This window comes from Rhea pennata, chromosome 19 (assembly GCF_028389875.1).
Source record: "Rhea pennata isolate bPtePen1 chromosome 19, bPtePen1.pri, whole genome shotgun sequence".
Classification (NCBI taxonomy): domain Eukaryota; kingdom Metazoa; phylum Chordata; class Aves; order Rheiformes; family Rheidae; genus Rhea; species Rhea pennata.
The window spans coordinates 126,673-141,219 of NC_084681.1; the positions used below are offsets into that span (position 1 = coordinate 126,673).

Consider the following 14,547-nt stretch of genomic DNA (forward strand, 5'->3'; position numbering starts at 1 on the left):
ACACACATACACACACACTCTTTCTGTCTGTCTGTCTGTCTGTCTGTCTCTCTCTCTCTCTTTCTCTCTCTCTCTTTGTGTGTGTGTCTGTGCGTCTGTCTGCCTCTCTGAAGAGGAAAGGATTGGTGGTTATTCAGCTTGCATTCTTTAGCCACTCAAGACAATAATAGTAAATTTGTAGTTTCCAGCTTTTTTTCCCCCCTAATGAAATATGTAGTGCAATGGATATAAAGAGAATCTTATAATAAACTTTTTCATATCCGGTCTAAGAGGTATATTTAGAACTTACTCTAAATAATGCTTAGTTTCTGAACAAAGCTAAAATTTACTTTTCTGGAATGTAAATGCCTCTCTTGCTTATGTAAGATGGAGCAATGTGAACTCTTTCCCAGATATTTGATTTGTGGTTGCTTGAACTACGGTCTTCCCAACCCTCCTCTTTTTATTTCTTTTCTTTTTTTTTCTTTCCCTAAAGTTCTCACTTACTATCCTTTAGTAGGGATACTGCTTGCATACAAACCTTTTCAGAAAGGTTCTGTTGAGTGTAGGATATGTATATATGTCTAGTAAAGCAAATGTGTTACCATATATGCAAAGCTATGACAAATGTAGGTCTAAGTAAACTTACACTGTTTGAAATTGTATATATATATATTATTACAACAAAATTTATGGCAAAACATTGGTATAATTGTATAAACATTAGTTATATGACTGATACCAGTGAGAACAGGCTACTCAAAGTATTAGCAAGAGAAGGAGCTCACATGGGAAAGAAAGTGGCTGAGAATCTAGAGAAGCAAAAACATAGCAGAAGAAGAGAACTTCCTCCATAGCCAATCTGTAAAGAGGCAACTGCCATTCCAAGAAGGCCGCTGGAAACAAATCAAAGAATTGTCTGTGTGGCCTACTTTTTACACAACCAGAAATGCATGGTTTGCAATATGCATTTGGCTCATGAAAGTAAAGTCCCTCTGAGCTTTTAATTTAAAAGATGTTATTGAACAATTTAATATGCAAGATTGCATGATATCTCTTGTTTATCAACTTAAGCAAGTATATATTCATGTGGGTTTTGTTTTTTTTTTTCTTTTACTGGATATAGCCTTCAAGAAGAACTTGTAACACTAAAAGCAAGCTGGGATTCTCATCTGATTGAGATTTCTAAACAACTTATTTCTAAAGACTTCCAAATTCAATCAATGCATGAAGAAGAGAAGTTGTTGAGGGTACAATTGGCAAAGTTCCAGGAAGATGCAGAATGGTAAAGAATACTTTGTCTAAAGTGCCATTTAGAGTCAGTCTTAAGATTGCCCTGAATTCTTAATGTTTTTGTGTTTTAAAAGCCTTTGCTCAATTCTAAGGAAATTTAATCAGTCTTCAAATCCCATAAGTTCTGAATATAAGACTTGTCTCATTCTGTGCACCTCCTAGCCCTTCTCTTTCTTTGTTTTGTTTGCAATTTATGCATGTGCAGCAGGCTTTGAGCTTAGCAAATCTACTCCAATGATCCAGCAGTCTTCTATTGCTGCTTCCTAGCCCTTTTGTATCCTATTTCCATTATTAACAAATCAGAAACATGCTGTGGATGGTTTTGCTGAGAGCACTATCTGTTGAAGAGCAATTTATGCAGCTTGAGATGAGATGACCTCTGAAGTTGACTCTAAATCCCCATACAGATGTACTTTAAGAGACTGCTGAGTTCTCAGTAGTTTAAATGCTTCTATCCAGGAAAATATTTAGATTAGGAATAGAATATAACAGATTTTGGGGGGGGAGAAGGGCAAAATAGATCAAGGAAATAAGAAGAGCAGAATAAATAAGGCTGAGTGTTTGTTCATTATTTTGGTTTTTGTTTGTTTTTTAATATCTCAACATTTATTCTGCTGAAATCAACAGCAACACTTTCAGCTTTATTCTATTTATCACAGGTATAAACAACAACTGGCTCTGGCAGGTATAGGAGAACGGATTCTGGAACAGAGTAAAGCACAAGAAGAACTGGGCTGGCAGCACTGCTGTGAGAATGCTGAAAGAAAGCAGTATCAGAAATCAGAGGACCTAATACAAAGCCTGTCTTCAGCAAGCAAGCAGGTCGAAAGATCAAATTAACTCTGTTAGGAAAATATCTGTTGCATAGAGAGTTATGAAATTTCTTTCCATCCTGGTGTTCATCGGGGAAGCATTTCAGTCTACTTTCAAAACCTTTAAACATAATTTTTGTATTGTACTTGGCCGGTCATCAAATATATTTTATCATAACCAAGAATAATTCTCAGACCCTTCTAGCTCCTTTTTTTTCCTTTATGATGAAGTCAAACCAACCTGAGATATGCTACTGTGTTTCTCTTGGCACTGTAACAGGAGAAGAAATATCCTCTCAGAGCAGCCACAGGCCATAGAGACTTTCACAGATCAAAACACAACAGAGAACAATACTAGCCACATGGGGGGAGCTATTATGTGAAGTGTACTAGCTGCTGCTTTTGAAAAAGGAAATGAAATACAGCATCAACATCTTCTTTTGCAGAGAGACTATTACTCACCCTAGTGTTTTGTTTTACTATTGTGTTCCAAAATGATCTGTAGACATTAATAGGTGTAGCATGGGACTACATCTGAGAGGTGAATCATCATTATCCGTTTCATAGCATGAACTTGAGACAGAGAAGCCAAATTATTTTCCTGTGAGTAAGGTTTTTGACAGAGCCAAAAGGGATATACATCAGTTAGGTACTGTCCCTGTCCTGTGATCTAAATTTTTTTCCTCCCCTAGGTTGAAGCTGATCTACGGAAGACAGAATGCAGGCTGCATGAAATGAAGACTGTTCTGTCTGCTTTTTCAGAGAGAGATCAAACAATCCAAGCACTTTGGAGTCATGATAAAGAAGAGAAAGAGGTTGGACAGCAATTGCTATCTTGGCTTGGATGGATTCACAATGAGATGATAACCCTATAGGTTTTGTTTTCATTGGACTTCTTGTAAGCAGTTCATTTGTGACACTCATTTAATTCAAAAATACAGACATAGGTAGCCTGGAATACTTGTTGATTGAGTGTCCCAGGATTCGTTACAAGTCTGATTGTCTACTTGCTGGCAAAAGGAGCAAGCCAGATGTAAGAAAAACGTTGCTCCAAAAAAAAAGACAATGCACTATAGCATTGTGGCACTTTAGAACAGGGAGCATTATTTTCTAGAATGTTCCTGAGGCTCTATATTAGTTGAAATTCGAAGTAGATTTTGAAGTTGTAATGCTAAAATTTTAATTGAACGCTTTAAAAACAGATAATTCTGGAGATCCACTTGGTCATTCTGGGAGAGCTTTCTTTTTAATTTTGGTAATCATATTCTTTTGGCAGAGATGTATTAAGAAAACACTTGTGTGAAGAATGAAAGTAGAGTGTACTGTGGTGCACCCTACTGGGCACTTGCAGGTGCTCAAAAGCAAACTAGTGATATGTTATCAGATCTTGCTGATGTGAAAAAGCAGTATTAAGCAAACCTAATGTTTTCTGAATATGGAAAATAGTTTGAAAATATTTCATGAAAACAACTTTTAAATTAAAATAGAAAAGGGACAAAGTAGATGTAGCAAAAACTTCTTATGGAGCAGATTGCTCCAATTTCATCTAAAACTGGCCTTGATACAAAAGCTATATATCTAATCATTCAAATACAAAGAGAAACTTAGTTTGAAAGCCAATAGATTCCCAGCTTTCAGATCATGCTCCCAGAATAGCCTGATGACTGGGGAAATAAGGGAATTGCAAGAAGAGGGAGGTGATGGAGAAGACTGAAGAAAGAGTAGTGTTTGAGGCTGTGCAATGCAAAAAAGTTAAGATTTAAATATTTTGCTGGCCTGTCCTTTGTACAGGGGCTCAGGAATTGTTTTCTGCTCTCAGGAGGCAAGATTGCTATCTTGCAACAATTTTGTGTTAGAGCTGATTAAAGACAAACATTTGGAACTTTTGGGCTCAGCAAGATAAACTAGCAGCATTCAGTACAAATATTCCAAACGCTTTAGACTGTTTTCCTTTTTAAAAACGTCTCATCTGGGCTGTCTGTAAATCAAATTCATTCAGAAACTATATTAGTGTATATTCCTGTTAGGGAAACTGTTCAATCCAGTATCCTTAACAGGATTTGACTGTAGATTTCCACTTTATCCAAAAGGTACAAAACAATTCTTTATAAGATGTTTTTATTAGTATTACACCTCGAACTGAGTTCCTCCTCCAAGGAACCCCAAATGGAAAATTTCCTGGGTATTACCCCTATGGGTTAAGTTTTTTGTCAATTATCCAATTTTATATGCTAATGATTGCTCAACAAGTAGTAACTTCTTCACTCTTGGTTGGATTCCTCATTGTCTTCAAACCGAGTTATGGTACTCACTGACCATTGTTGAAACTATTTTGTTACTGTCTTATCTCCTTGTTCCTTTCTTGTTTGAACTGGCTCAAATAATTTCAGGGGAAGTTTGGTAGTATGCTGCCTTAGGCTTCAAGCAAATGCTATTATATTCAACATTGCACAGTTCCAGGAGTTTCTAATACTTCCATTCCAAGTGCTTCCAGCAGTTAGAGCGGATTTATGAAATGGAACCTAAACTTTGCACTCTCTGTTTTGATGAAACCACCATTATAACACACAGTCACTGGTCTAATGCAACCTCTTAAAAAATGTTGAAGTCACTAATACTTCAAAAGAAGAAACAACAGAAGTGGTAATTAATGTCAGGACTCTATCTTTTTTTTTTTTTTTTTTTTTTTTTTTTTCCCAATGATGCATGGATTCTACCGGGAAAAAAATCTGAAAATTGTATTGGAATTTCAAATAATCAGGAAATGCATTTACCAATTCCTGAGTGTTGGTTTTGGGGTGGGGGGGTGTTGTCACATTGTGGTTTTTTGTTTGTTTCTTTCCTCTCCACCAAAGTTGCAAATTTGAAAGCTGAGAAAGACATGTGAGAGGAAGTGATTCTGTAATTGTTCTTTTAATCGTATTTTCCTTAAACATATGTTGCTGACTACTGTCAGAAATCGGATGCTGGAGCAGGCAACCTATGGTAAAGCAGCGATCAAAATTTATGATCTAGAACGTTTCACATTCTTGTTCTGATTAGAGCATCACCTTATTCACACACAACTTTCTTTCCAGAATAAATCTCTAAGATGGTCTTCAAGGCTGTTTGCATCCTATGGAGAAAATATCAAACAATTCCCCTTCAAAAATTATTGAAGGAGAACAGTTCTGGAATGTATTACTGTATAAGCAAGCTACTCATACTTTATGAATATAGATTAGTCTTTCTACAGTAGTTAAAGCAGCTTTGACAACCTGTTTTTTTTGGTAGACTTTTAAATTTTGGAAATCTAGGACCAACAGCTGGTCATCAATTCATACTTTCACCAGTAAAATTCCAAAAGTCAGGCTTCTACTACAGATGTTGTCTTTGTGAAGGCAGAGTTTTAATTGTACCTGACAAAAGTTCCTTTTATTTTGTCCTCTGTTAGATTATCTTATTATGCATAAACAACTGCTTCTTAAAGAAAGATGTTGCTACTTATTTTATGTAAGAATATGCTTAGAGGTTTTCTAGATTTTGTTTAGATATATTCCACACCCCTCTTTCCTTTTTCCAGTGTAGCAACAGATATCCAACCTCTATAATTTCAGACAAATGTCCTCCAATGATGCAAGAATTTGGCAGGTCAGAAAGGGGATTGCTGTTGAGCAATTGAGTTCTTTTAAGAGATGGGGTGTAAGAGGGAGAGACAGTGGAGATGTCTCAACAACAGAGATGACATATAGCCCTGCGTGTCCCTCTTCCTCCCTTTCTGTGTCCTTTCCCATCTCAAACTCTCAGCATAGCACTTTTTTTTCGTAGGCAAATCCTCAGAATAACCAGATTTTTCTTCACTTTCTGTGGCTCTTTTCCAACAACCTGTTTATAGATTGAAAATGTTAAGATCCTGTGCTGTGGAGATACTATTTTTGTTGCTCATCAATAAAGGTTGTTCTTATTGTGCTGTAATTTTATTTTATAGATATTTCTATATGATGATAAAAGTTCTCTTAACAAAGATTTTCCTACCTTGGAAGTACAAAAACTTCAGAAGCAGAATGACAATCTTCGGGCTACTATTGCACAGATGAGGAAAGAAATGGAGAGTCTTGATGAGCAGATGCTGCCCTCTTGTCTTCTGACAGAAAACCAGCAGCTTGCAGAGCAGAATAACGCTGGCATAACTACAGAAAACTCAGCTCTCACACCTGGTAATGAGGTAGAATGGGATGAAGGTGGTGTTACATAAATGCTACATGCACCTTTGATGCTTTTGCCCCTCCTCCCCACCCCCATTTTAGGGAACTGGACTTAGACATCTAAATTCATTTAGAGCTGAACATTAAAAATATCTCAATAAGAAATACTTCATAAGAAATCCTTAGAATGCTTCGTAAGGAAAGGGAAGTCTGGAGAAAATGGAAAAAGAAACCAACAATAACTTGGTAATGGAATAACCATCCGCAATCTGTTTTGGTGTACTACTAATAATAAACTAAGCAAGATATCACTCTTTCAAGGACATCTTTCATCTTTGTAGAAAGATAACCCTGTTTTTTAACCGTTTTTACCAGTTATTTAAATTCAGGTAGAATTCAGGTGCAGTATACATCTCTCTATAAATCATTTATGTAAACCTTTAACTTCTGATTGCCTTGAAATATTCCAGAGCTACCGTAAATCATTTTTTTATATTTCAGAAAACCAAGACGGGTTTGGTGAAAGGCATTTTGTTGTACCAAGTGTTTTGCTGTCCATTAGGCTTCTCTGTTTAAATTTTGCAGTGAAACTAGATCTATGTCTTACTAGTTTGCAGAATTTATTGTGAACTGTCACTTACACAGCAGTGTGAAATCACTAGCTAATTAAGGCTGTAGATACCTTTTTAATAACTATGAGCTTATTTTACTTCTTTTGTTAGTAACAAAACATTGATAACCAATTCAAGCAAAAACTCTGTTAAATAAAAAATCGTTTCAAAATAGTTCTTCATCACAGGCAACTATTTTGAAGATAATATGTAAAAGACTCGGCGCTGAGAGCTTAGTACTCTCCAAGAGAACCAATAATTTTTGTCAGCTGATAAATGTAACTTTCCAGAAATTGATTATTCATTTCCACTAGGACTTAATTCTTTATTCAATTAAAATAATCTTTCTGATATCCCTTTAAAAATATATGGAGATTATACTCAATCACTAAAAGAGATTATAACATTAAGTCCAAAATTTAAGGCAATGGGAGAGTAGCTTGGAAACACACTTCTGATTTTTTCTTTCCACTGACTTGCCTATGTACACCAAAATTTTCAAATTCAGTCTTCCATTTTTTACTAGATCTTTAAAATTTTTCAGGATTGACTTCAATTTATTGGTGTTCTTCTTTCAACTGTGGTTGAAAAGCTACTCTATCTTAACTATTTTTGTTATACTGAGTATTGCCAGTTTCCTGAGAATGATTATATAATGCAGCATTGGAAGAAATTAAAACTTTCGTCTGTGTGCTCCTTATGCATGAGTTGAACTTTTTAATGTTTCTTACATGATCACTTCTGCATTTTGTAGCTGAATGTTTGCATTTTGTGAGGTTGTACTGCTTTTCATGTTTCTTCAGCTCTGTTTGAAGTGTATCTACTGCAATGATATGCCTATGTATTAATGAGATTAAGTTCTGATGCAGCTCTTTCTATGAAAGGCTGGACTGTATGTGTATACTCACACATATATATATATATATGTACACACATGCACGTACATACTCACACTCTTTTCTTTTAGGTTCATCATGTACAGACCAAGTTTCCACTAGAAGTACTTTAAACAAAGTCAAAGTGAGCTCAGCTAACTTGGATTTCATAGTAAAGGCACACAAAGAAAAGGTATGAAGATGTTTAAACTACTTAAGATACGTATGTGATTACATAAATATCATATTGCTTTTGTTTAAATATTAAAAATACAGAGTCATATACTCCTATAAAGTCAGTTAGTAATAAGTTAGATGAGAGCAGTGATTTTTTTTTCTAAGTGTTAAGACTCACTGCTAACCTTTTAAGTTCAAGAAAAAGGAAATAGTAACTAATAATAAAAAATAACAAGAGATTACATTAAAAGGTAATAGCTTTAAGAACTGAAATAATATTTAAGTAAAGCTTTGGAGCCCTGGGAAGCTTGTGTGAAAACATGTACCATTCTAAACAGCTAACATTTAATCTAAATTGTATATTTTTGTTGAATACATAAGGAGTTTTGTTTGTTCCTGCTGTGAAATTACAGGTAGCAAATGTACCAGTATATATTAAATGGATTTCTCTCTCCTCTTTGGTAGCTTTCAGAATAATTAGAAGAAAACTGATTTTTGTACTAGTTATTCTTTCCTGTTGCAGAAAGGATTTTACAATATTTTACTACTGTCCAAGATGAATTTGCTTTTTTGCTTTTTTTTTTTTTTTTTTTTTTTAAGTGAGAAGGAGCCTTAAAGGAAAAGTAGAGAGTAGCTTTGCCCTGGGGACACTGAGACAGGAACTGAACATTCTGTGTGCCAGAGACAAATCCTTCGTTTTATGATGCTGAACAGCAGTTGAATGTTCAGGGCTGGTAAAGAGAAACAACATTTTTCAGGCAGTGATATGCAGCTTTGGTGTGAAATATCATATTACTTGCGCGATATGTGTACAGGCATATAGTGAAAATCTAAATGTGCAGGCCTAAATTTGCAGTGAACAAAGTACTAAAACTATAGTCAGTGCTAACTTCATTGATGTTGAGCTAGCATTTTCCTATCTCCTACACACAATTGTGCTTTATTTCTTCCGTAGCATATAATGAGCCTTCTTAGATCGGCAGATGCAAATAATCTTAAGTCCATCTTCTGAATAATAGACAACATGTCTTCAGAAATCTTTACTGTATTTTAAAAGTCCTTACCTCTTAACATTCTTCTACCTTGTCTCTGTGCTGCTTATGCTTTCTAATTACACATTAATTGTGAGCTTAAGGCTATAATAAATTTCAGGGAAAAATATTTCTACCTCAGGGAGTTTGGAATCTGTTGAGCAGTGATGGTAACTAAACACAGAGGAGCAGACATGAAGTCCGTACAGAGGGCCACAGTGATGGTTTTCTTTTTCCACTTAATTTGACAGAGGTTTTGGGGCTATAGTCTCAAAATGGTAGGTGCCTTAGCTTAAAATGTAGCTTAATGAAAAGAGGAAAGTTTAACACACAACTGGTAAAATGGGCATACAGACTTTTGCCTGTATGTGTATTTGTCTTCCATTCTTTTTATATCTTCTCTTAAGAGAATTTCCTCCATCTCTTTTAGTGCCTGTCTTTTCCATGTTTCCTGTCTTTTGTATTGTAGAGTTCTACACTGGACATGGGTCTAAAGATAAAAAGATTTCTGAGTTCCACTTCTAACTCTTCAACCTGCAAGCTGTCACCTGAAACAAATTCCTCTGTGATTGCTTTTATGAAAAACTCCCTAGAAACACAAGTTAAGGGAAAGGGTACTCCTGCACTAGCCCTGTGGTGTGCTTCTGCCTTTTTGCACAAGAGGGGTGGTACACAGCATGACAGCCAGCCATAATTGGACGTGACCCTGACCTCTCCTAATGTTGAGCCTCAGCGCTTTAATTTCACCATCAGTGTGATGAGGTTAGAATCTAAATGTTCACACTTCTTACATTGATTGCTTAGGTACAAGTTGCTGTATGTACACGTAGGCGGCGGTCTTTTTTTTTTCTTTCTCTGTGGTCCCTTCATATTTTTATGTATTATAACCCTGCACTTATTTCTCAACCCTCCTCCCTCGTGATGTTTGTGGACCCGTGTGCTTTCTGTGCATGCTGTCATAGTTCTCCTCTTTTATAGTAGAACTATCCAAAAGGAATAAAAGAGTATTTGGGAGTTGCATGATACCGTAAAGCTTCCTCCCTCTCTCCTCTCCCCTCTCCCACCCCACCAGTGACACCTTAATCAACATGTACTCCTTGAATCACAGTGTTCAGAGTGATTTAGCTGAAAGTTGATTGAGATTGTACAATTACTATGTAGCAGTACTTTACATACAGAAGTGCAAATACAGATCTGTAAGGCTTTTGCAAAACTATTTCAATGTGTGTGAAATGTTTACATACTTGTGGTCTATAGGGAGATATGTTCAGTGAATGGTGAGTGTTTAAATGACTCTGAAAATGTCTCCGCTGTAGTAAGGGGGCTGAAAGGGACCTGCATGCAGCTCTTAAAACAAGGGTGTGGGTTTTTTTTGAGTAAATACTATATCATGACGCATATGTGCAAGTGGGCTCTGCTAGGGCTGCAGAGACAAAACCAATTCTAGAATCTTTATGTTGCAGCTTTTTTTCTTTTAACTTTACTGTATGTCATACCTGTTCCACATGTGTACGAACACACATTTTGCACAAAGAAAAAGTTTGTGGTAGCCTGCCATCTGCTATGAAGTCTCTTTTTCTCATGTTTTATCTTAAGATTAACTGCTCTCTAATGAACAATTATATAGTTTTTATCTTACATGTATCATATTACATTTACAGTTAACAAGATGGAACTTACTTGTGGAAACTTCTGAGGCCATGATAGTAGTTTGGTCCATGGTTTAATTTGTTCTGTGCAGCTAACAAAGAAACTCAAAAATGGACCCTCAAAAAATGGGCTTCAGACTAAATTTACTTTTTCTCAACAGGCTTCTAATGCATGTTTGTTCCAATCTCTAGACCGTCTAACCACGCTTTTAAAATATTCATTATACATGTTATCTGTTTTTCTCAGGGGCCAGAAAACAAAGTTCTTCAAGAAAAGATGGTAGATCATGGACAACAATTGCCTAATGTAGGGCCCAGTGATGGTCTTCCATATGGTGTGGGTTGCAGTCTACAAGGAATACAGAATAAACTGAAAGAAGCACTAAGAAAAATCTTGATTTTGAGCCAAGAAAAGCAGCAATTAATTGAAATGGGAAACAGGCTCAGAGCAGAACTTGGAATGGTATCAAAGGAAGGTAAACTTATTCTATAGGAGAATACTAGCTCACATATTTAGAATAAAACTAAAATCTGGAAATCACTTCATCTTTTGAGCTGGAGAGAGCTAAGTTTTGATATGAAAATAAAACACTGGACCTGGCAGATCCTTGAGCTGGACAGTTTCTTTGAGAATGCAGTACTAATTGTTGCAAGTAAAATTATTCTGTGATAGGTGCTAAAACAGAACAAGGACAGTCTGTAGGCAGTAATTTTGGGAGGATGAACATTCTGAGGAAGGATTCCCTGGTGCTTAGATTCCATGTGGGAAACAGAAGCTGAATTAAGACTTTTCTCTTTTAAGGGCAGAAAAGAAGCAGTTTATCTTTTGGAATAAAAAATAATTTCTCATTAAAATTTGAAAGGAAGCCAAATAGGCTTGTTATGAAGTAAGCTTGAATTGAGAGTAGATATAATGTAAATAAACTTCACTGTAGACATGTAAATTCCATGTAACAATCACTCTGACAGTGAAGCAAAGATTAAAAAAAAAAAAAAAAAGAAACAGCAGGAAGAGGTGTTTCTAGGTTCTCACGTGGTGTTGAATTCATCTGCAATAAGAAGTTGCTGTGTTCTGTGATTCATTTATACCTGCTATAAACACCTGCAGGGAATGCAATAGTGACAATAGAATAACAAGAGAGAATGCTTTCCTCAATATTTTTTCATCTTTTATAGGGCTTGGGCATCCTGTTAGCTCTAAGTGCTGCACAGTTTGTGTAGCTGCTGGTAGTCTTCTTCCAAGAGATTTTGTCAAAAGAGCACAGTGTCAGCTTTCAGCTTTAGAGCATCTACAGTACAAGCTTGCAACACAGGTAATGACGTACTCTTCTGAAATTTAGTGATAATGAGCTGCTAAGGCAATTCTATTTCCAAGTATATAACTTCCCTTAAAACTCTTTGCATTTAGGCATTTTGAGCTAAGCCTGATAAAAATGCTCCTTTGGTTCCTTGGAAGATTTATACTTGAGGGGTTATCTTTAGAACTTGACAACTAACTTTTTTAACATGGTTTTCACCCCAGAAAATCAGAAACATTTGTGTTAATGCCACAGAAATGCATTATTTACTCTGCAGAAATGCTGAATTACAAGTGTAAGTTTCAAAAAGCTTAGTTTTAAATGAGTAGGATAAGACCATTTGAAGGTATTTACGATATGTTCTAAGATAAACTTGAAAATGATTACTCAGTGAGCATATTTCCAAATAGTCACATTGGTGGGATTTTAAAGCACTCATACAAATTATTGCAATAGCATGTTTACATATATGAAGATAGAATGTGTAACTAACCTGTCTCTCATCTTTTATAATTAAAATACAATATTAATAGTTAAATTGCAGTTTTCATTAGAGACAAAAATGCGTAAATCTTGACTCCTGCAAAAGTTAGTGGCAGACCTCCCAGTGACTTCAGTGAAGTCAGGATTTCACTATGTACTTTACTTAATTGATCAGCAGATTTGTTCCTGTGATGATTGAGTCAGAGTAGCTGATTGTCGTTTTAGTTTTGAGGGCAGTAAACAATGTTCTTTCAGAAAGGGCGAGGTTGGTGCTCTGAGGCATACAACTGCAGTAGAATTATTAACCAAGTTCACTTGGGGAAATACTTCCTCTGGGAACCTCTCTGGGTGACCTGTTCCAGTGTTTGATCACCCTCACGGTAAAGAAGTGGTTTTTTCCTTATGTTTAAGTGGAACTTTCTGTGTTTTCATTTCTAACCATTGCCTCTTGTTCTTCCATGGGATACAACTGAGAGGAGTCTGTCTCAGTCTTCTTTTACTGCACCCCTACCTCCCTTGCAGTCCCCCTTGAGCTTCCTTTTCTTGAGGCTAAACAGTTGTAGCTTCCTCAGCCTCTCCTCATGTGTCAGATGCTCCAATCCTTTAATCATCTCCGTGACTTTCTACTGGACTCATTCCAGTATGTCAATGTCTTTCTTGTACCAGGGAGCTTATAATTGGACACAATGCTTCAAATGTGATCACATCAGCACTGAGTAGAGAGGAATAATCATCTCCTTTGACCTGCTGCTGATGCTAAAAAGCTAAAGACTTTTTTGATGTTTATTTTATTCTTCTGTGACAGGGCTGAAGCATTTAACCTTTTATCAGATCTCACTTTAATTGCTACATGTTGAAGGTTATAAAACTTTTGGGGGTAATGTGATTTTTTTTTGAAAAATCTTTTTTTTAAGTACTTCTCTGTGGGTTTTCTTCTGTAACTTGATCATGGGAAAAAATGAAAGGGAAGAGCATCCCTGTGAATATAAAGTTGAGCAACGAACACAATGATAATAACAGCAATAAGAAATGGAGATTGTGAACAGATTTATTACGAAAATATTGGGAGGGAAGGTTGGACCATATTGATCCAAATATAACATGATTTTATTTAGTATTATTTATAATAGATTATTTTAAATCTAGCAGTGTAGCAGCATGCTAAGCTATAAATGTAGTATTTTTAGAGGCTGTGGGTTATCTGTGTTAATATAACATTTCGTGTAAGGAGCATCAGTATGCAACGCAAACACACATCTCTCAAGGCTCTCTTCTCTAAATGCCTACTGTAGCTTAAATGAAGAAGAAGCTCCAAGCAGCTGTAGGGAAGAAATAGAATTACCATCCCTGGAGCTACAGTGCAGTTTTATTATCAAACTTGCCCTCAGTTGGATGCATCTGTTGCAGTTGCTCAAAAGTCATTTTCGAGAAAGCTTCAAAAAAGAATATATAAATATATTAAGTTAGTCATTGTTCATGTACAAATTATTATCTGTAGTAGAGCTTTATGCTACTTAACACTTAAATTAGGGTATCTCAATCACTTTTACCATATTATCATTCATCTTCTTGTACAACCTTTCAAAATTAAAGGTAACATCTTTCTGCTTCTGCTCGTCTCTAAGGTGCTGAAACTTTCTGTCTCTTTTAAGGCTAGGATCCCACTATTAAGTTTAACCAATTACCAGATATCGTTGATATGAAGAGTATGTATCCTTGTAAGATTATGTTTGAATTTCACAGGTTCGGCTGGATACCTCCGCTGAAAATTGTGAAGCAGTGCAACAAAAGGCATGTACATCCTCAGAGCTCATTGCAAGTCAGCCACTCGGAGAGAGTCCTAGTCAAGCCCAGCAGGTCTGTCTTTCTTCATCTAGAACACATCGTTCCTGCCAAGGTATTTGGCACACTTTAGAAATGGGATCAAGTCCTTCTATTCTCAGTCCTCAAAACAACACTGGCCAAGGTAAGCATGCTTTGCAAAGTAATCATAGTATTTGACTCTTCTAGAAGAATGCAAGTAGTGAGTTCTGCCCTCTTCCTCTAATTTTTGATATGAATGCTACTGATATTATAGTCCTGCAATCACCATCTGAAGATCCTAATAAACTATTTTAGTTACTTTTACTCTTGCTGGAAATATCCAACAATTAAG

The 14,547-nt window shown here is 36.0% G+C and overlaps 1 protein-coding gene across 1 annotated transcript in view; it reads left to right on the plus strand.

The window, feature by feature from the left end:
* The window catches only part of CCDC57 (coiled-coil domain containing 57), a 35,228-nt gene that overhangs the window by 12,300 nt on the left and 8,381 nt on the right, over positions 1 to 14,547 (plus strand). Inside the window, exons 5-11 of the mRNA XM_062592086.1 lie at positions 1,932 to 2,094; positions 2,777 to 2,899; positions 6,052 to 6,280; positions 7,847 to 7,947; positions 10,859 to 11,087; positions 11,788 to 11,945; positions 13,644 to 13,779. Coding sequence (XP_062448070.1) covers positions 1,932 to 2,094; positions 2,777 to 2,899; positions 6,052 to 6,280; positions 7,847 to 7,947; positions 10,859 to 11,087; positions 11,788 to 11,945; positions 13,644 to 13,779 — 1,139 coding nt within the window. The remainder of the gene's footprint in view (positions 1 to 1,931; positions 2,095 to 2,776; positions 2,900 to 6,051; positions 6,281 to 7,846; positions 7,948 to 10,858; positions 11,088 to 11,787; positions 11,946 to 13,643; positions 13,780 to 14,547) is intronic.